Here is a 22090-nt window from a genome sequence, read left to right as displayed (position 1 = left end):
AAGTCCATTGGTAACCAAGACTAAATACATTCATAAATGCAACATGTATTAAGGCACGATTTTTTGTCACCAGCAGTGACCATGCCAACCACTGTGATAGTTGCCATGGAGGATTCAACCATAACTAACACACAGTCACTATATTCTGAAGCTTCACAAAGTAGTATCTGAAACTGCGGCTGCATTTCATGCCTTGCACCCAACAATGACATCCATTCATTTATTCAACACAAACTTAGTAGCCCCTCTTTCAGGTCGGTAGTTGATAATGCAATGTTAAAAATGTAGAAACTGTCCCTACCTACGCATAGCTTACTGTTGCAGGTAATTAAACAAGCAGTTGGAAAGAATAGGAATAATAAGGGTCAAAAGAATAGACAAAAGAGGCCCTTTGGGGAGGCAAGGCATAGACACTCGGTCTAGATAACCCAGTGAAGCCCCCATAAGGGCTGAGACTCTGAGGCCTAAAGGGTGAGTAGGTATCAGACCAGTGGAGGGAGAGGAGGATTGAAGGGTTTGGGGCCAAGGGAGTAGCCTGTGAAATGTTCAGAGGAGATAATACTACATAGGCAGGGGTTTTCCTCTTAAATTTTGGTCATTTGCCTGCCACCTTTATGATTTTTGTCATATCGCCATACCATATGCAGTTCATTTATTTTCTATTTCTTCCTTAGGTCCACTTATTGAAAATACATTTGAAAAGAAAACACTGTATCATTTTGTAAAGGGAAAACTAGCACCATCTACCCTTAATAAAGATTAAATTTAAGCATTCAGTACAATGGAAGAAAAACAAAACCAGAAAACAATGTAGTTCAAGCCTAGCTGAGCCTGAGGCTTTCCGTTTAAAAAGGGAGATTAGCAAGTGTTAGAGAAGTACTTAAGACACAGTCCTGAACTAAAACTCTCTTTCTTAAAGTAATCTGGAGGAGGGGAAGAGAGTGAAAATGGGAATCTAAATGCTTTTCCTCAGTGTGATTCATTGTTGTTTAATACTGGATCTGTGATCTTCCTGAGTACCACCTAAAATCCTTTCTCCTGCCCCAGGGGAACTCCTTCCACACTTTGGTAAACACTGTGTGGAGGAACTGAAAGAATTTCTGTGTAGTTGGAGCAAAGTGTGTGACAGCAGGAGCGGGAAGAGATAAGAAGGGAGAGGTCAGCAAGGGCCAGTTCCGAATGCCCTGTAAGTAGGGTTAAAGAGTTTGGATTATCTCTCTAGGGTAATGGGGAGCTTTTCAAGTGTTTTTCACAGGGGGGAGATGTTATCAGATCTTCAAGGGATAAAGATCCCTCTGACTGCAGTTGGAAGTCTGGACTAGAGGTGTCTAGACCAGAAGGAGGCAGTGAGGCCATAGAGGCTGTTGTAACACTAATCCAGGAGAGACGGTGCAGTGCCCTGGGACAGGCTAGTGTCCGTGGCACTGAAGAGGATTGCATGACTTCCTGAAATACTTAGTAGGGCAGCGTGTTATGCCTTAAATAGCTTTAAAATTTCCCTGTAAACTAGGCAAAGTAGGGTACCCTCCCCATTTTATGAATGAAAAGGAATTGGAGGCCCCACAGGGTTAAATGAGCTGCCCAGAGTTTGCTGTGGAGTCCGGTTCTGCCCCAAGCTTTCACCCTGAGCCCTTACAACACTTGCAGTAAACCCCAAGAATTCAAGGCTTGGTTGAGGGATTAAAAAGGATCTTTCCCTGGGGCGGGCCTTATCTGTTTTGCTGGGTCCTGGATTGTAACTTTCTCCCTTTCACATGAAAGAAATGTTCTTTAGATAAAAGCTAAAAGAGAGCAGACAGACAGAAGCACAGAGCCCCAGATGAAAGCTGCTGCATGAGTCATCTCGGCTGCCATCTTGCCTGGGGACAGGGAAAGGCATTCTACTTTATTGGGCTTTCCCACAGGGTTCAGGGATTTTAGGTGGAAGCTAAACCAGAGCTTCACTCCTGACTTTGTCTTTATCATCTTCTGGGGTCCTTCCAGGACATAAATCTTCTGGAAAGGCTTTCTGGTCACCCACAGAGGCAGAACAACCCACTCAGTAATGGACCGATTCACCTCCGGCCAGCTAGTCACCAGGCACTATCTGCCAACACCCACTGTGCCACCCAACTCCCTCCTCCTTCCGTCTTTCTCGTCTCTTGAGGGAATCTGAGATTTCTCTGATGTCCCACACTGGCATCAGCAGGAATCAAGGCAGCTGCATCCTAATCCATCCTGGCACTGCTAATAAACTCACTGTGCAACCTTGGCCTGTGGCCCTCTCTGGCACTCAGTCTCTTTATCTATAAGATTGTTGCAGGAAGGGGGACCCTTTCCAGAGCCCGAGAGTGAGCTCTTGTCTAACACTCAGAAATGAATTGTCCGAGGAGACACATGTGCTGGCAAAGCAAGAGACTTTACTGAAAAGGGGCGCCTGGGCAGAGAGCAGCAGGGTAAGGGAACCCAGGAGAACTGCTCTGCCATGTGGCATGCAGTCTCAGGTTTTATGGTAATGGGGTTAGTTTATGAGTTGTCTCTGGCCAATCATTCTCACTCAGGGTCCTTCCTGGTGGCACTCGAGTATCGCTCAGCCAAGATGGATTCCAGCGAGAAGGATTCTGGGAGGTTTGTAGGACATATGGACTGGCTTCTCCTCTCTCCTTTTCACCTTTCCCAAATTCTTCCAGTTGGTGGTAGCTTGTTAGTTCTGAGTTCCTTACCAGGACCTCCTGTTGTAAGATAACTCATGCAAGTGGTTACTATAGGGCTTGGCCAGGGCAGTGGTTTTGGTCAGTGGTTCCCCTAACAAAATGATAGTAGTACTTTTTTTTTTTTTTCTTAGCAGTGAAAAAGCTGTTTTCTAAATAAAGCTTACAAAGAACCCCAGGTCTTAGCTAGAAGTCACCTCCTCAGAGAATCCTCTAAAATTTCTACCCATTCACTTTATCACACCCTCATGTTTTAATTTTCTGTGTCGTATCTACTAGTTTTAGTATCCTATATTGCTTATGTGTTTACTTCTGAGTTATCTATAAGGTATTATCCCCACTACAATGTCAGTTTATGTATAGCTAGTGATCCTTTATGCCCCATTCACTCTTGTAAGTAGGGGCTAAACAATTACTTATTGAATCATTGGATAATGGGATGAGTAGATGTGTGAACCAGATGACTACAGAGTTGTTCTGGTAGAAGCTAGAGTGGGTGGCCTGGAGCCCCCTTGCTGGGTCTCCTCTTTCACTTCCCCCTTCCAGTCCTAAGGGTCCCTGAGGTCTACCTGAGCTATCAAGGATCTATAGATCCCCATTGGAAACAACTGAATTCTGCAAACTCTAAGGTTTTTCTAGCTTAAAAATAACATTCTAAAAAAAAAAAAATGCATTGTCCTTGCAAATATTAAGAGACTTGAGGATATCCTCACTTATTAATTTATGGAGTCATCGATTCATTTAACGTGCTTACTATGTGCCAGACCCTGTGCTGTGGGCTGGAAACAGATGACTGAAGAAGACAGCTCCTGCCTTTACCAGGCTCAACATCTAGTGAGAACAAGACTGGTCAGCAGGCAGATGCAGTGAAATATGTCACAAGAAGCACAGTGTAAGAAGGGTGAGCAGTGTGCTTTAGAACGACGTTTATCAAACTTCAACGTGCCGGCGAATCACTCAGGGGCCTGGTTAAAATTCACATCAACTCAGTGGTCTAGGATAGGCCTGAGAGTGTGCATTTCTGCCAGGCTCTTCAGTGATGCCAATGCGGCTAGTTAAAAAGCACAGTTTGAGTGACACGGTTCTGGATGCAGCTGTTGGTGCAGCTAATCCAGACCTGGAGCTCAAGGAAGAATTCCTGGAGAAGAAAGTGAAGTGTATGCTCAGAAGTAAAGGGTGAACAGGAGTCCTCCAGGTGGAAGGGGAGGAGTGTTCTCACTGGAAGGAACAACCAGTGCAAGGGTGAGAGAGGGTGGGGTAAGAGAATATACCTTCGTCAGGAAGGATAAATCTCAGTGGGGCAGAGAGTTCAAGGTGAGAAGGAAAAGGGAAAAAAACAAGGCTGAAGAGTTCAGCAGAGGTCAGATCATAATGGCTCTAACGAGCCCTGTTCATGAGTTGTTCTTTCTTCCAAAAGCTGGGTAAAGGTTTTAAACAGAGGATCACTGTGGGTAAATGTACCATGCTTCTTAAGGGTTAGCAAGTATGCAGAACATCAAAGTGTAAAGGAGAGAGAGCAAGACCCTGCCTTGAGTTCATGTCCTAGCTTTGCCACCCACTTGCTGTGTAACCTTGGACAAATTTCATCTCCATTCTGGGCCTCATTTGCAACATGAAAGAACTGGACTCCAAAGTCCCTTCCAGCTGCGAAGCCAAGGAACCAGCAAGCCCCGAAGGTCATAGAGACCAGAGAAGAGGCACACCATGAGTGTCCTTTCACCTCTAGCCCAGCATGGCTTGTTTCTCAGGAACCTAGGATGGCTAGGATAATAAGAGCTTTTCCCAGGAGCACTCTGAGGGCTGGTATCATGGGATGAGCTCAATTAGGATTTTGTCGGCCTATAATCACCAAACCCCAAAATGTTCTCTACTCCTCTGTGGATTTGTGGTCATGTACCCCCATAAAATTTAGTGACAAAAGGGTGACTCTTGCTGCTACCTAATAAATCCATCAGGCCAATGTCCTCCAGAGCCTGGTTCCCATGGCAACCACAGGTTACTGCAAACAGCTGTTCAGAGAAGACCCGCTGACACCCAGCTGTCCCAGCCATACGGTTCCTATTAGGAGAATTGAAAAACTGAACTTATAGGTGGCCAGGGACCAAAATTTGCTCCAATCAGAATACCCTTGACCACTCTTGAGCTTCTCAATCCTCTTCAGTTATGTCTGATTAAAATGATAGTGTAGGGAAAAGAAAGCAAGCACTTGAAGAGATTTGTTTCAGTGGAATTTATCTGGCTAGATTAGAAATGGTGTATTTCTAATGTCAGCCCCTCTTGCTTCCATGGCAGACATTGCTAATAGCTCACAGAAATCATCCCAGGATTGGTTCATTCTGGGATCTTTCTCAACACAGGCAGACAAGAAGCTTTTCCCATCTGAGAAGGATTAGCACATGCTCTGAACTGTCATTGCTTTGTTCTTAGTGAAAATATTCAAGCCTGGGATGTCAGTGTACCTTTTTCATTCCAAGATTATGTTAGCTCTTTCCTTAGATATCTTGGATTCACTCTCTTGGAATTTCTAGGACATTGGGAACAAGAGCAAATTTAGGCTTCTAGAGCCATATTCCTGTCATCTCAGATGCACTTTTATTTTTTTCTGCATATTTTGGCATTTCGGAAATCGTGAAGGATTGTGCACAATAGATTTGCACATTAAGTGTTGTATTCTTTCTTCTTTTCTTGAAAGGCTGTAATTAAATCAATAGCATCTCTTAAAATTGATGATGTCTTAGAATGGATAAATACAAACAAGACAAACTATGACTTTGAACAAATGTCCCACAGAACATTTTCCCCACTGATAATATAGCAACGTACATAATTATCTTGAAGTTTCCATCAGTTCAAAATCGAAATACTTTTGGGTTCATTGAGACTCAGTTATTCTTACCATCAGTTTAGGAATGAATTCTTGGAAGGTCTCATGGTTTCTTATGAGAGAACAAGGAGGAGACAAAGCCAAATGTAAATATTTTCACTAGTCACCTTACAAATCATATTTCAAACCTGGTGTTGAGGAAATATATTTACATGGCAGTACCTGAGCTTCTGGTTTTCTGTTTAGTGGGGGTGGTCTGAGGCTAAACTTGATGTGGATTTATTCTGAAAGTAACCCCAGTGAACCACTGCGAAGCCATAAAACCATGGCTTCATTGCACATACTCATTGCACCAGCTTTAAAATACGTGTGAGTGTATGCATGTTTTCAAAACGGAAATGCCTTTATTGTATTTTATCCTAAAGTAATTCTTGTTCATTCTGTAACATGTAAATGAGACAGATATATATATAATGGCAAGCAAAAATGTTGTACCCCTGAACCCCTAATCCCCACCCAGAGATAAAATTAAGTGTGCACGTACTTCTCCAGATATCGATATGGATGTGACATGGATATGCTTATGAGTAGGGAAACGGGTACAGACTTAAGGATACATTGACATCTACAGACCACAGTTCCATTTCCATCAACTCTGCTATGTTTAAGAAGTACATACACTTTGTTCTGTTTTCTGCCTATTTACGCTTACTAGCACACGTACAAGTCTTTTCCTATGGATGCATGTGTAAATACGTTGTCTTTTTGAAGGGGCTTTTAGCCAGTTAATTATATGAATGCATCACATATTAATTTAGTCCTCTGTTAAAGACCAACTAGATTCCTTCCAACTTCTTTTCTATTATAAACAAATCTGGGGAAACATTTTGCCCACTTGCCCAATTACTTCCTTAGATCCACATGATGCTCCTGTGTTATTTCATTCCCTTTATCAACCTCTGCTAGAAAAGTGCTGTATTTTGAAAGCTAAGGACTGAAAATTATTAATCCCTTCTTCTTGCACAACCAGGAGGAGCTAGATACCAGGGGATCTATACACTGTCCAAGAAGCAGGTGGGAAATATTAGTTGAACATTTATTTTGGCCCAGTCATTTTTATCTCATTTCATCTCCTGAACAATTAATTTTGAAGATGAAGTAACAGAGAATCAGTGGAGTTAAGTAAATTGTTCAAAGTTACACAACTAGTAAGTGTCAGAGCTCAAAGTATTGTCTTCTGATGTCAAACTAGTGTCCTATCCAGTATAACACATTGCATCCCAAAATATGTGCACAACTAATAGATAATATAGTATGAATCTCAACAGAGAAATGAAATGCTTCAGCAACAAAGAGGAACACGTGACTTAGGGTAGCTGGGAAGATCTGGAAGACCTCCTGAGGATGAAATTTTAGCGTGGCTTTGAAACATGAATAGAATCTCAGTGAATGTGGTCCTCTCATCTCAGGAACCCGATGCTATGACAGTTGTCACAGCATGTTCTCTTGTGAACTGCTCATCAGATGGTATTTCTCTATGAATCAAGCCCCTAATTCCTCTGATATTAAAAACAAACAAACAAACAAACAAAAGCAACAAAGATCTGCTCCAACTCCCACTACCGTTAGATTCTGCTGTGGTCTGAATGTCCGTGCCATTGCAAAGTTCATAGACAGTATTGCAAACCTAATGCCCAAGGCGATCTAACTAGGAGAAGGGGCCTTTAGGAACTGATTAGGTCATAGGAGTGGCGCCCTAATAAATGGGATTAGTGCTCTCATAAAAGAGGCCTCAGAGAGGTCTTTTGTCCCTTCTGCCATGTGAGGGGACAGTGAAAAAGTGCCTTCCATGAACCAGGAAGAGGTTCACCAACCACCACACCAAATCTGCCGGTGCCAAGATCCCAGATTTCCCAGACTCCAGGTTATGAGGAAGATATTTCTGTTATTTGTAAGCTCCCTAGTCTATGGTATTTTGTTATAGCAGCCCAAACAGACTAAGACAGACTCTTTTCTAAGGCATGCTCGATTTGATCATCTCCAGTGAAGGGGAACCCACTGGAGGTATAGAAAGACCCCATCTACATTTAGAAGACTTTAGTTTTAAGATTTTTGTGTGTGTGTGTGTGTGCCTTCTGTTAGTTTTTGAGTGGTTTGTTAACACTTAGGTGCTTTGCTGAAGCGATCTGAGATGCTGTTCTTACTCTGTTAACCCTAGTCAAATCATATGACCAGCCTGAGGCTTACTTTTACCACCTGACGACTGGGACTAAAGTATGCACTGTAGAATTGCAGTGAGGATTACACTTAAGACGATGTTGCATAGGTTTCTGGCACATAGTAGGTCCTCAGTCACCTGTAGTCATTATCATCCCTGACCCTCAGGGTTTTCCCCTCTTGTTTTCAGTTACTAGAACAACATAACCATCTTCCTAAATCCCCGCTTCAGTGACACTTGATTCCTGCTTTCAGCACTTCCACAGAAGACTTGCTTTTGAGACAACCTTCAGCATCATGATCTGGCTGCAGTTTGCACATGTCCCTCTTACCAGAAGTGAGTGGGGCTCTCCAGATGTGGCCTGACAAGGGCAGCGTGAATGGAAGTCATTATTTCCCTTAATCTGCCCTCTCTACTTCCAGAGGTTGTGTTCCAGTTTTTTGCAACTACACTATGCCCTTGACTCTCATTAAGTTTGAGGTCAGTTAACACAGAGACGTTTAAGCTCGGCTCAAGAGACAGAGAGGAGGGAGAGAGGCCAATGGGGATGTTTCCTTACTGTCTGTCCTCTTTTTCTCCATTCCAAGGCCCCCTTAGAATTAGGTCTCTGTCTGAGAACTGTGTCAACAGTGAATCGGGTAATGGTGATGGGAAGAGAACGGTCACTCCAAGGTTCTACAGTTCCCGAAGAAGCGGCATCTGAGTCTAGCTGCTGACTCCTTCACAAGCCATTCCTGTCTCGATCTTGCCTGCTGGGACAATGATAAATTAATGTGTGCTGTCCCTCCTTTACCTCTGACTTCCTATCCCACCAGGCCTGGGTCCTGTCTCCAAGGAGGAAGATTTCATTTCTGGTATTTGAGAAAAGTGGTCATTCTGACCTGCGATTTCCCCCTCTAGGCAAAGCTTGAGGCATGCCTGGCCTTTGATTTATGAATCTCCATTGCCTACAATTTATCACCCAGCACTCTCACCTTTTGCCTCTCACCCACGTCCCCCTACTCGGCCTTTGAGCACCTCCAACCCTTCTCTTCATGGCTTCACCTTCTGAGTTCTTCTGCCTTTGTTGTCTCATTGCAAACCAAGGTGCTGAGGCATAGTGTACAGTGGAGAAAGAGCAGGGGACAGTTAGGCAAACTGACATTGGTTTAGTGCGTATTATATGCAAATTCCTGTGCTAGATGCCTATGGCGGTAATTTCACTCCAGCCTAGCAGCAGCACTACAAAATAATTGTCTCTGTCCCCATATTACAAATGAGGAAACTGAGGCTCACAGAGAAGAAGTGGCTTGCCCTAATGGGCTCTGGAGCCTATGTCCTTTCTACTATAAAATACTACTTTGAATCTTGGCTAACATTTACTGAGAAGCTAAGCAAATTACCCAGGTTATCTCATCTTCCAAAAACACTGTTATTCCCATTTTGCTTTGCAGTAACTAAGAGTTATTAGGAAGAACTTGCTTATGATCCACATAGCTAAGTTATAGAACTAGGATTTGAATCTGGGACTCCAGAGCCAAATATTTCATCTTAGCTCTGTATACTTAGGAGCCCAGGTTCTAGCTTTGCCTTTGTTACTAACTTAAGGTGTTCCTTTAGGCAAATTATTTTCTAATTTCAAACCTTAGTTTCCCCATCCATACAAAGGCTTGGCCCAGTTGAGTTCCAAGATTCTCTCTTTGGAAATAGCTGGGCCCTTGGAGACAACGTATTTGGTCATGTTGGAGGACTTGTCCTTCCCAACCTCATTTTGTATTTATGACTTATCAGACAATGACTCCCCATCACCCAAAAAATAGAGTACTTTACCATGGCTCAGAAGATTCTGGATGGTCTGATCTCTACCAAACTGACTCGTCTCTCACCCATTCTTTGCACTTAACCATTTCAAAAAACTGATGCTTTATGCCCGCCCTCTTTAGCCCAACTTTGGATGAGGTATCTCCTCTGCCTTCCCATCTACCTGAAAAATTTGTTTCATCATTGAAGACCTAGCTCAGATGTTATGTCCCCTGGCAAGATTTCTCAGAGCCCCCAAACTAATGATTGGGTGTCCATTTTATATATTCCCATAGCACCCAGCATATTTTCCAACCCAGAACTCTCCCCCTAAATTAGAGGCTCTTACTATTTCTGTCTGTCTGTCTCCTGCCACTAACTTATGTAAGTGCTCAAAGCTTAAACCAGTACACAAATCCTGATGGTGGAGGTGGTGGTGATGGTGATGTACTTTCTGACATGTATCAGGGGCTTAGTATGTGCCAAGTACTTTTCTAAGAGAGTTTTACACTTATTAACTTATTTAATCCTCGCTTCAACTCCATGAGGTGGGCAAATGTTATTCCCTTTTTGTAAATAAGGAAATAGAAAGAACAAGTAGCTTTTTAAAAGCAAGAGGAGAAACAAGCCAGCACCCCTAAGTACAATGACAGGAAACACGTAACACCTGGCTGTGTCTGTACATGGTTCTTGCTGCTGGTCTTGCCCTCCCCAGGTTTCATTCTCCTCAATGCAGCTAGAAACGTTTTTAAGCAGTTTGTCTCTGAACCTGCTACTTTGTTGCTTGAAAGTCTTCAATAACTCCCCACTTACCCCTATTGAGGGCTTACTATAGATTCATTAATGTTTTGTTTTGTTTTTTTAAATATCTTTATTGGAGTATAATTGCTTTACATTGTTGTGTTAGTTGCTGCTGTATAACAAAGTGAATCAGCTATACGTGTACATATATCCCCATATCCTCTCCCTCTTGCGTCTCCCTCCCACACTCCCTATCCCACCCCTCTAGGTGGTCACAAAGCACCAAGTTGATCTCCCTGTGCTATGCGGCTGCTTCCCACTAGCTAGCTATTTTACATGTGGTAGTGTATATAAGTCCATGCCACTCTCTCACTTCGTCCCAGCTTACCCTTCCCTCTCCCCGTGTCCTCAAGTCCATTCTCTATGTCTGCATCTTTATTCCTGTCCTGCCCCTGGGTTCTTCAGAACCATTTTTTTTTTCGATTCCATATATATGTGTTAGCATACGGTATTTGTTTTTCTCTTTCTGACTTGCTTCACTCTGTATGACAGACTCATTAATGTTTCTTTTTTTTTGATTTTTAAAACGACGTTTGTGGTAGATGTAGTCATTATTCCCATTTTATGGATAAGGAAACTGAGGCACAGCTGGTTAAACAATTTCCTCAATATCACAGAGCTAGTAAGTGGCTGAGGCAGGATTTGAACCTGAGCAACCAGGCTCTAGAGCCTGTGTGGTACACCATTACTCTATACAACAAACGCCCCAGCTTCTAAGCTCCAGTGGCTGGGCTCCTGCCACTTCTCCCGTTTCCCACTGTGAGCCCACTTGCACACCGTGTTTCACCATGAAATCCCTTCTCTCTGTGCCTTTACCTAGGCTTCCTGTTATGCCTGTGCCCTCTTCTTTACCTAAACCTTACTCATTCATGAGGCTCAGCACAAGTTCCCCTTCTACAGGAAGTCTTCTTGGATTTCCCAATCCTACCTAGGCACTGTCCTCTGTTTCCCACAGCTCTCACGCCTTCTTTTATCATTGCTCTTGCCACGGGTGTTGCAATTTTCCATCTGTCTGTCTTTTCCTACTGAATCGGGAGCTCTGCCATATAATAAATGCTCTGTAAAGGAGCAACCGATGACTTTGTCTCCTTTAACTTCTCAACTGCCCCATTTGTCAAATGAAGAAACAGGTTTGGAGATGTTAAGTAAAGTTCCCAAGGACACCGAGCTGCTAAGGAACAGAGCAAGAACTGAAACAAGGAGGGCTGAGAGTAAGCTCCTCGGGCTCCCCCTGAGGAGGCGCCTGCCAGAGGTGAAAGAGGCCTGTGGGTCGAGTGGTAACTCGAGTGTGATTATGAAGCTATGAATTCTTGGCACCTCAGGAAATATTCCACCCAAGTGGTGAGCTATACAAAGAGGACTTTTTGAAAGGCACCTCATAAATCGTGCCCACAAAAGCTACACGCATAAGCCCGGCCCTTTTCCAGCCGCCACGCAGGTGCCTAAAACAGTCTCCCATTTGTGGGGTCTGTTGTCGTAAAACGCCCTCCCTCCTGGGGTCTCAGAGGGGCATGGAGAGGACAGCAGGAGAGAGCCTGTCATTTAGCCCCTTAGGATCCCTAGGCATCTTGAGGATGCTGAGATGTAGAGAAAAGTGGCTTCCACAAGGAGATGGACACCTGGACAGCAAAGCTGACTTATGGTATGACCCGCGAAAAGGTCATTCCTTTCCCTCTCTAAGCCTCAGTTTCCACATCTTTAATGAGATTACGTCAGACTAAGTCTCTGGTTCTCAAATGGGGTGATTTTGGTCCCCAGAGGACATTTGGCAATGTCTGGAGGCAATTTTATTGTCATGCCTGGGGCTGCGGGTGCTATTGGTATCTTGTAGGCGGAGGCCTGGGGGTGCTGCTAAATGTCCTGCAAGACTGTCCCCACAGCAGAGAGTTATCCAGCCCACATGTCAATGGTGCTCCTGTTGAGAAGCCTTGGACTAGGTGATCGCAAAGATGCTTGCTTTAATTTTCTCTGCAGCCATCGGGTCTCCCCGAGGATCCGCTATCTGGTGCTACATAAAGAGCTCTAGATAAGTTCCTAATGATGATCACCGCAGTCCAGGGTGATTCTTGCTGAGACTAGTGTCCAGTATGACCTTGATCCTGAGACATCACCACAACAATTCTCTATAATAGAAGCTATCATTTATTGGGAGCTTACTCAGGGCCAGCCTTTGGGCATTTCTCTTAGTTAATCTCACAACCAGTAAGGCCACCATCACTATTTTAGAGATAAGAAAAATGAAATAGAGAAGTTCTGATTTGGGTATAGAGATAGAAAGGCTTTCATGAATTAGAAGCACAGAGGACAAGATTTTATTCTGACTATGAGAAAAGAGTATGAGAGAATTAGAAAAGTAAGAAAGCGGACAGAGAGGGACTTGGTGAGTGTTCAGGCCTGGATCCGAATGCCCAACTCCAATGGTCAGCTTGATGTTTGACCTTGGTCAAGTAGTGTCACCTCTCTGAAACCTGGGCTCCATAGCCATTGAATATGTGTGGAAATAACAATATTTTCAGGGCTGTTGTGAAGATTATATACAAATTTTTAAATGTATGTAAAGTACTTACCCAGCATCTAGCTCATGGCGTTAATGCATTTTAGTTTCTGTTCTTGTTGTCATTTATCATTATTATAATAATTTACACTTACTTGGTCAGAGTCCTCAGGCTGCTCACCTTGTAACGCTTGCATCTCAGAAGTGAAAGTGTTAGGTCAAAGGTTATACCGCTCTTTTACTTTTTACACATTGCACAGTTAAAGAGGACAAGTTCCAAGGTAATTTTGAACAGGTGTTCAAAATACCACATTCAAGTCAGGCGCGGCTAGGGGATTGTTGGGACAAGAAGTCATCGTCTGCCTACTGACATTTACTCACCCCCCTCAAAGGCCTGATGCTTGACCTAGGCCCCTGCCTTCACTGCCGCCTCCTCTGTCTTCCAGGAAGGCCCACCTGGTCCTGCGGCGTCTGGAGAGGGTGAGCAGCCGCTGCTCCGGCCTCCTCCGAAGCGCCTACATCCAGAGCCGCGTGGACAGCGTGCCCTACCTCTTCTGCCGCAGCGAGGAGGTCCGGCCTGTGGGTATGGTGTGGTACAGCATCCTCAAGGACACCAAGATCACATGCGAGGAGAAGATGGTGTCCATGGCCCGCAACACGTATGGGGAGTTCAAGGGCCGGTGAGGGAGGTTGCTGCCCTCCGTGAGCACAGAGACTCTCCGTGGGAGGGCGAGCGGTGCTCTCGCAGATCCTGGGGCCTGGGTGGGCTGGGGGACAGCTGAGGACGGGCCTGGCAGATGAGGCTTGCCAGCAAGGCCAAAGCAAACTCTTCCTCTTGTGGGTAGCCGACAGAGAACTTTGTAACCACTGGAATTATTCATTTCCCCCTATCTTTTATTTTTTTCTAAGATCTTATTTGACTCTATCAAAGTCTCTCCTTTTTAAACATTTTCTTCCGGATGGTGGTCAATCCCGAGGCAGGAGCTTTCAGGTGGAGACCAAGAGGCCTTTCCCCTTCTTCCTTCCTCCTGCTACTCTCAGCTTCCTTCCTGCCATGGACCCCAGGAGGAGACCTATGGAGAGACAACTGGACCTCTTCAGCATCAGGAGGGCATCCCCGAGGATTGTTGCAGTGAGGAAGCTTGGGTCTTTAGGACTTTGTTTTTCGGACGCGTTTGAGTCTGCAGGACCCCTGCCTCTTCCTGCCGCCTGTGGGTCCGCCCAGAGTCCCTGCAGGGCTCTCCATGCATTAAAAATTCCTATTGTCTCTCTTTCTGCTCGGGTGCTGTTTCTTACTGATGGGGGCCTTCCGTCTATTCACTCAACAGGTATTTATTCATTCTCTCCTATACACTAGGCACGCAACTAAAGGCAGAGACGCTCCCTGTCCTCAGGGAGTGTACAGTCCAATGGAACTTATAGAGAGGTAGCCAGTTATTTCAGCCTGTGGTAGGGGAAGAATGGAGGTTCTCGGAACTCATTGCTGGGTCATGAGACAACCTGGAGGGGTTCTGAAAAAGTGATGCCTACGCCCAAAAGATGGGGGGAGGAGAATGGGATTTGCTCCAGGCAGGTGGGACACTGTGAATAAAAGCCCAGAGATAAGAGAAAGCATACTCCTTCGAGGGCTGCAAGCACTTTCATTGAGAATAGAGATCAAAGTAGGAAGAAGCAAGAGGTAAGGCTGGGAGCTAGGCAGAGCATTGGAAGCCGTGGACAAAAAGTTTGACGGTATTTGAAGTAACTGAAAGCCACTGCGGAGCATTTGCAGAGGAGTCAACTTGCTGTTTAAGAAAAACCATTCCAGCGCCAGAATGGAGGTCGGACCGGCAAAGGCTTTGAAGACGGTGACTACTGTCATTTTCCAGAAGTGATGGCAGTTTGGATCCTGAGGTAATGAGGGAAACCTTCCACCATTGTCTCCTTTTAAATGGCAATTGTTTACTTCCGTTGTGTTCCTGGGGATGGTAATGAGTACAGAGAGGCTGTATATGTCCTTAACTTCCTGGCAGTAGCTCAGAGATGCTAGCTTGCTGGAGGAAATGGGATGTAGGTCAGGTGTTTCATAATGCGGGGACGACACCTGTTAGAGTGAAGGGCGCAATGGGAATTCAGAGGGGAAAATACTGACTATCAGTAGAATAAAACCAGTTGAAAATAAGCGTATTTCTCAGTTTTGATGAGTGCTGATGAGATCCATAATCCCCTTCCCGAAAACCTACATGCTGAATTCCCACCGAAGGACCGTAATAATCCACATGGAGAAATAAAGCAGAAGGAGATCCTTCCAGACGACTCAGGTGCCTAAAGATCTGCTCAACCTCCAACACTCTAAGCTCAAAGGTGCTCTTTTAAGAAAGTTTATTATTATTGGATTTACATTTCTGTAAGTATGAAGGTGGAATTTAGATGAATAAATTCCCACTACAGTGTAGATGACTACTCTTCCAAGTATAGTATAGTCAGAGAAGAATAAGCTTCTTTCAAAAAAAGGAGGATGGAAAGAAAAGGAATAGAGTTCTTGCCTATCTTAGTCAGTTATGGTATAAAAGAACATCATAGATTAGGTGATTTATAAACAATACAAATTTGTTTTTCACAGTTCTGGAGGCTGGCAAGTCCAAGATCAAGGCATCAGCAGATTTGGTGTCTGGTGAGAGCTGGTGAGTTCACAGGCAGCCGTCTTCTTGCTGGGTCCTCACGTGGTGGAAGGGGGGAGGGATCTCTCTGGGGTCTCTTTCAGAAGAGCACTAATTCCATTTATGGGATTTATGGGATCATTTCTTAAAGGCCCCACCTTTAAATACCATCACAATGGGGATTAGGTTCCAACATATGAATCTGGGGAGAACACAAACATTCAGTCTGCAGTATTGCCACGTGCCAGGCCCTACTCTAAACTGCTGTCATGTGTACCCTTTCCGGAGCCCTAGGTCCCAGGCCTTTAGCGAGTCACCCCATTGCTATAGCTTTCCACTGTCTTGACACAACCTGAGGAAGAGTTTAGCTCAACAGTTGCATAAAGTTAAATTCCCCAGTGCGCTGGGGCTGTGGTCTGAGCCTGATTCAGTTTGAATCTGCATCTGCCACTATTCACGAGCTGTTGCCCTTGGATGAGTAATTGGATGTCTGAACCCCAGTGTCCCTATCAACAAAATGAGGTAAGTGATAGTCTGTCCCCGTGGCGTTACTGTGAGGCTTGAGTGTGATAGCAACTATAATGCACCCAGCACAGTACATAGTAGGGTCTTTTTTTCCTCCTAATGGACAATATGCGTAATGCTATTCATCTTGAAGAGATAAGTAGGAAACTGTCTGCGAAAGTCATAGAGAACTCTGATTAAGAGCAGGAATTAATGACTAGCATCCCTGTGAGGTATATGGGTTGTAAATAGTATCAAAAGTTTAACCCAGAGAGCAGTGGCCACAGTGGTGGAGCTTAACACAATAGCAAGAGCCCCAAGAAGTATGTGCTTTTCTCTGAGGCTCTCACAGATGGCTGTGGCCTCTGGATAGCTGCCCAGTTTGCCAAAGGTGGCTGGCCCCTGTGAATATCCACCATCAGGCTGTGCCCAGCTTGTTCTCCCGTCCACGCCCCTCCCTGGTTTCAGCCTGCTTTTCCTGGCACTGTAGAGCCTCCTGCCCTTCCCAGCCACCATAAGGCCCTCAGGAGTGGGATTGAGAAGCCTGGAGAGACAGGTGTGGGGGAGGGGCCTTGCCATCGCAGGCAAGGAGGTTAAACCAGTATTTGTTAAGCTGTTTCACTGGAAAAAGAAAAATTCTTGAGGTGCAAAGGAAGCTGCTGGGTCCAGCGCCCTGTCCTCGGCACAGACAGATTGATTCATGCACTGCCACAACAAATGCCAGGGACGCTCATGTCTCACTCTGCTGGCAAAGATGGGACTTTCCATATGGTTTCCACCACTGAACAGAGGAGTTGTGAACACACAGAGGTGTGTGTTAGGGGCGCACAGGAAATCGCCTCTACATGACTCCCATCCTCTGTATGGTCAAGAAGTGTCTTCTCTAGGCAGGTTTCATGATGGAGAGTGCATTTCACGGACAAATGCTGATAACTACCATTCGGGGAGTTCTCCTCGCAGTGACTCGACATACTTATCACATTTAACCATGTGCAAAACATGCAAAACACTAGCCACGTGCTAGTGTGGTTACCATTTTTCCAATTAAAGAAAGTGAGGTTTAGACAGGTTGAATAACCTGCTTCAAATCCTGTAGTTAGCAATTCATGATGTTGAGATCCTGAGATCTAAACTTGGACAGACTTTAAGTATTTCAAACTGGTGAGTGCTGTGCTTACTATCTCTAGGGCAAATGGGTGTAATGCCCCCCTTCTCCATCTTAAGTCGGAAACTAAGTCCCTCTAACTTCCAGCCAATGCTTGAGTACTAATTTCCAGGTTTGGGGTACTAAGATGAACAGGACCCAGATCCTGCCCTTAAGAAACTCCCAGAACTTAGCTAACTAAATACAGTGTGATAAAATCAGACATTTTGGAATCAAGCCAATCTGAGTTTAAATATTGGCTGTGCAGTTTATGGTGAGGGAGGGCTGGACCCTGAGAGAAATGTATAAAGCAAACTCAACAGGTCTTGCTAATTAAGAGGCTCAGGTTAGCTGACGTTAACTTCTCTAAGCCTCACTTTCTTCATCTATAAAGGGGATGAATGCACTACCTTAAAGTACTGTTGGGAAGATTAAATTAGATAATGTATATAAAGCCTTGAGAATAAGGCTCTCAATAAATAGTTATTACAGTGGCTTACTTACATGAGAAGGGATGGGTGAGATTAACTCTGCATCAGGAAGACAGTCACCAGGAAAGCCTTTACAGTCAAAGGATGTATAAGTTCAGTAAGTAGAGTGGAAGAGAAGGGGCATTATGGGCAGAGAGACCAGCATATTTCTGAGTGTGCCATGTTTGAGGGATGGTTAGCAATTGGTGTGGGCTGAGAGGGGAGGGTGTGGGTGTGTTTGGAGAAGTTGGCAGTGTAGAGCACACCGGCCATTGGAAGGCATTAGATTGAAAGCAGGAGTGTGACATAGGCAGATAAGCATTTTGAGAACACGCTTCTGGTTGCAAAGTAGGAGACTGGGGAGAAGGGAGAGAGCCAGTGGCACTAGACAGCATAGAGTAGGGTAGGGTAGGGTAGGGTAGGATAGGGTAGGTTAGGGTAAGGTAGAGTAAGGTAGGGTAGGGTAGGATAGGATAGGGTAGGGTAGGGTAGACTAGATAAGTGTTGTTTAGGAGGGAGAAGAGAATGCCTGGCTAGGGCCATTGCAATGGTGAGGCTGGATCTGAGGTGACTCAACAAGACTTGCTAACTAAGAGGCCCAGGGACTTGGGTCTTCCCTTTCTTCTCTGGTGTCTGAGTGTTAGACTGGGCAGAACGTGGGGCATGAAGTGTCCACTTGGGCTCAATGGACAGTGCATGGATGAGGCAGGACTTGTATCATGCAAATATAGTCATTGGAAGGTAAGAGAGCCAAGAATATAATTTAGCTTTATGTGGAAGGCATGCATGGAACTGTGTGTCACTATGCACAAATGCGTTATGAGTTCCAAACGTCCCCTAGTGAGGGACTATGTAAAGCCAGCATAGAATCTTGTGGAGGAGTTAAGTACCGAACTTATGAAAAGAGTGCTGGATTCTTCATCATCTCCTCCTCCTCCTCCTCTTCTTCCTCTCTCCTTCCCCCCTCCTCCATCATCATCTTCATCTTCATCATCATCATCATCATCACTATCCTTATCACCATTATCATTTAATTGATTGATTGCTTACCATATGCCAGATTCTTTACATATATATTTCATATACTTCTTACAACAACTCTGTGATATTTAAATTATCACCCCATTTTATAGATGAAGGAATTGAACCCTAGAGGATTTAAGAAACTCCCTGGTCTCAGGCAGCTAGTAAGTGGCAGAACCAAAATTTCAATCCAGCTATCATCTGACCCCAGAATTTTAACTACTGTTAGAACAACTCTGTTGCCTTCTGAGGTGGGGGGTGGCTCTGGGCTCTAGTCTTGCCTGTGTAGTAGAGCGGCCGGGTGACCTTGAGCAAGCCATTCCCTCTCTGTGGGCCTTGGGTTCTCCGTATGCCCGCACCATAGTGGGGAAGATGTATGTGCCATGGACATGAGGAAGTATATTCGATGATGACTCATGTATAAAGAACATTTTCACCTCTCTCTCCCTTTAATCTTCACTACCTCCCTTTGAGGTTGACAGTGGCAGAATGAATGGCTCCATTTGGCCAGTCTAGACAGGCTTAAGGTCCCAGCAGGGCTATAGATCCTGGATCCCCAGCCAACTCTAGTGCCCTAGAAACAACCGCAGTCCCACTCGTGGTCATACAACCACTGGTTGCTAAGAGTCCAACAGCCTTGGACAAGTGACAGCCTCTCCATGCCTTGGTTTTCTCCTCTGCCCAATTGGGGGAAATAGTAGCACCCCTCGTAAGGTTGGAGTGAGGATTAAATGAGTCCACATATGTCAGATATTTAGAATAGTACTTGGATGTAACAAGTACTATATAAGTGTTAGTTGTTGTTGTCATTCTTGTACTCAACACCCTACTCTGCAGCCGCATTGAAAAATCCCCAGAAATGCCCTCTCACACCTTCCTTCTTAGCCTTTGCATATGCTGATCCCCCTCTTAGCAGTGCCCTTCCAGCTTGGGCATCTCCAGCTGAAATGTCTTTCACTGGCTCCCTGAGACCTTTTGCCTCTGCCAGAGGGAGTTGGTAACTCTTTCCTCTGGGGTCTTATGGCGAGGATTCCCTGCCTCCATTCCAGCGTTTTCCTCACTCAGTGTCATTGTACCCCATAGGACCATGAGGAATGCACGTGCATGGACTGGGCAGGATTCTCTCTGTACCTGAGAGCCTTTCACTGGGCCTAGCTCAGAGCAAAGTATATGTTCATCCAGCAAAATCGAGCTTGATGCCTAGAATGAGGGGATCCTGAGGGAGGATCCTGGGAAGCACATGAATGCCCAGGACCCCTTGAGAACAGTGGCCCTTCCAATCTGCACCATCAGTGCCGCACAGGAAGGTTCTGGAAAGAAGCCCGCAGCCAAACAAAACCCATGGGCTCCGTGTGGGGTGTGCTTTTTAATTGGCGTCTGCCCGTAAACCTGCCAGACCCTGAAAGGCACTCACTGTCCCTCACTATCCGTATCCCTTTGGAAACTTTGCTGCGTGTATTTGTACACGTTACAGCTGAAGCCAAGCTGCTCTGTTTTCCTGTTTTTCAGGAGTTGGCAGGAGGGGAGGGCGAGGGGCCACAGGTGTGCTCTGCTGGACAAGCATGTGTGTACGTGTGTGTGTGTGTGTGTGTGTGTGAGAGAGTGTGAGAGAGAGAGAAACAAGGAGGCTGGCGAGGAGGTTGTCAGCAAGTGCCCCAAATGGGAAGTTAAGAATTCAGATTCTGGACCCAGCTCCAACACTAACAGGCTAGGGGACCCCGGGCTCGTTTCTCCCCAGTCTTGCCTTTGGTGTCTTTTCATAAACACATTGGTAAGAATAGCACTTCACTGACGAATCCTTCGGCTCTAACATTCTAGGTTCTCAAGCCCTCAGGGCCCACACTGGAAATGGAGAGAGTAAACAATCCTATGTATTTGTAGAGGATGCAGTTGTTTACAAGTCAAACCCCCAGAGGAGAAGTGTTACTTATCCCAAGAAAGCTGCTCTGACCGTGACCCCCAAATCCAGAACAGGGGCTCCTCCTTTTGCTTCTCACAATCTCCATACTTCTGTGATGTCTCTGCTTAGTCCACTGAGTTCTAATTATGCCTCTAGGATTCTGTTTTCTCCTAACATGTGAACTCCTGGGTCGGACCATGTTTTATGTCTTCTGTGCCCAGGACTGGTCAAACCATATGGCAGGTGCTCAGAAGATATGTGCTAATGCAGCTCTACATAGTCTTGAAGCCATTTTTATGTGAGTCTTCTAGGACAGGGCTAGAAGATCTGTACTTTTTATTTTATTATTTATTTATTTATTTATTGGCCATGGCATGCGGGATCTTAGTTCCCCGACCAGGGATCTAACCTGTGCCCCGTGCAGTGGAAGCGAGGAGTCTTAACCACTGGACCACCAGGGAAGTCCCGATCTGTACTTCTTAGACAAGGAAACTGAGGCTGGATTTGTGGTCACACAGGATCTCCAGGCCAGAACAGGTCTTTTGGCCTCTTACCTCTGACCCCAGAGCCAGCCATCCCCTTTGGGGTATGCCAAGACATCCTTTGGTGGAGTTGCGGAGGTGCCACTGGGGGGGCTGGAAAACCTCTGTATGGGAACTGAAGTCTGTTCAAATGTAAGGCCTCAGCACCCTCCCCCTGGGCCAGAGAGGCTGGTCTCTTGGGGATTCAGATGAGAAATGACAAATTTCGATAACAACAAGAGCAATAATTACCATTTGTTGAGCACTTTCCAGGGCCAGGGTCTGTGCAAGCACATTAGTTGCACTGTCTCATTTAGTTGTCACACACACCCCATGACATGGCTACCAACATCCCCATTTTACAGAACACGTCCTGAGGTTCAGGGAGGTTAGGGGATGGGCCTGGGTCACACCATTAGTAAGGAGCTGGGATGCAGTCTAACTTAAGACATGGTGACTCTGCAGCTCTGTTCTCATAACCACACCAGAGGCCAATGCTCCCATTCTTTAAATGGGAAGACTGAGGGCCAGAAAGGAAGAAGTACCTGTACCAGGTCATGCAGCTGACAGAATCGAGTGTGGAATATTCCGATTTTATCTCCAGTGCTCTTCTGACCCCTTGGTAACCTCAGGCCCATCCTCTTTCCTGACGTCTGGGCAGGTGGGGAGGGGCAGGGAAGAAAGCCTTACCTCTGTTCAGGAGACAAGGCCAGTGCCAAGTCAGGCCGGCCTCCCCAGGCAGTTCTGTAGTCCAAATACCAGCCAGGTTGCGGCTCACCAGGTTTTACGATCGGGGATGACGTAGTTTCTCTACTTGCTTGCAAGCTATTCAGCTCCACAGTCAACGCACAGCCTTCCATGGGCGGAGCAGGAGCCCAGCGTTGAGAGGGACTGTCTGAGGGGATCAGCAAGGCTGGCCCTGCCTGCTTGGAAAGTAAAATATGACTCATTGGCTGCGTGGCCTTGGGCAAATGTCTTCCCCTCTTTGTGTCTTGATCTCCCACGTAATAGAATTTGGAGAATTGGATTGAAACATCCAAATAGCCTGAAAGCTTAGGAGAAATACAGATTTTTAGTTCCCAT

General features: G+C 45.4%; 1 protein-coding gene across 3 annotated transcripts in view; it reads left to right on the top strand.

Annotated features, from left to right (window-relative positions):
- ASTN2 (astrotactin 2) overlaps positions 1-14589 on the top strand; it is a 913616-nt gene extending 899027 nt beyond the window's left edge. For all 3 annotated transcript variants that reach the window (XM_057548646.1, XM_057548645.1, XM_028165454.2), the window contains one exon: positions 13253-14589. In XM_057548646.1, the coding sequence (XP_057404629.1) occupies positions 13253-13490 (238 nt within the window). In that variant the 3' untranslated portion in view covers positions 13491-14589. The remainder of the gene's footprint in view (positions 1-13252) is intronic.
- The last annotated feature ends 7501 nt before the right edge of the window (positions 14590-22090 follow it).

Source organism: Balaenoptera acutorostrata, chromosome 6, assembly GCF_949987535.1.
Source record: "Balaenoptera acutorostrata chromosome 6, mBalAcu1.1, whole genome shotgun sequence".
NCBI lineage: Eukaryota > Metazoa > Chordata > Mammalia > Artiodactyla > Balaenopteridae > Balaenoptera > Balaenoptera acutorostrata.
This window is presented reverse-complemented; position numbering and strand designations above follow the sequence as displayed.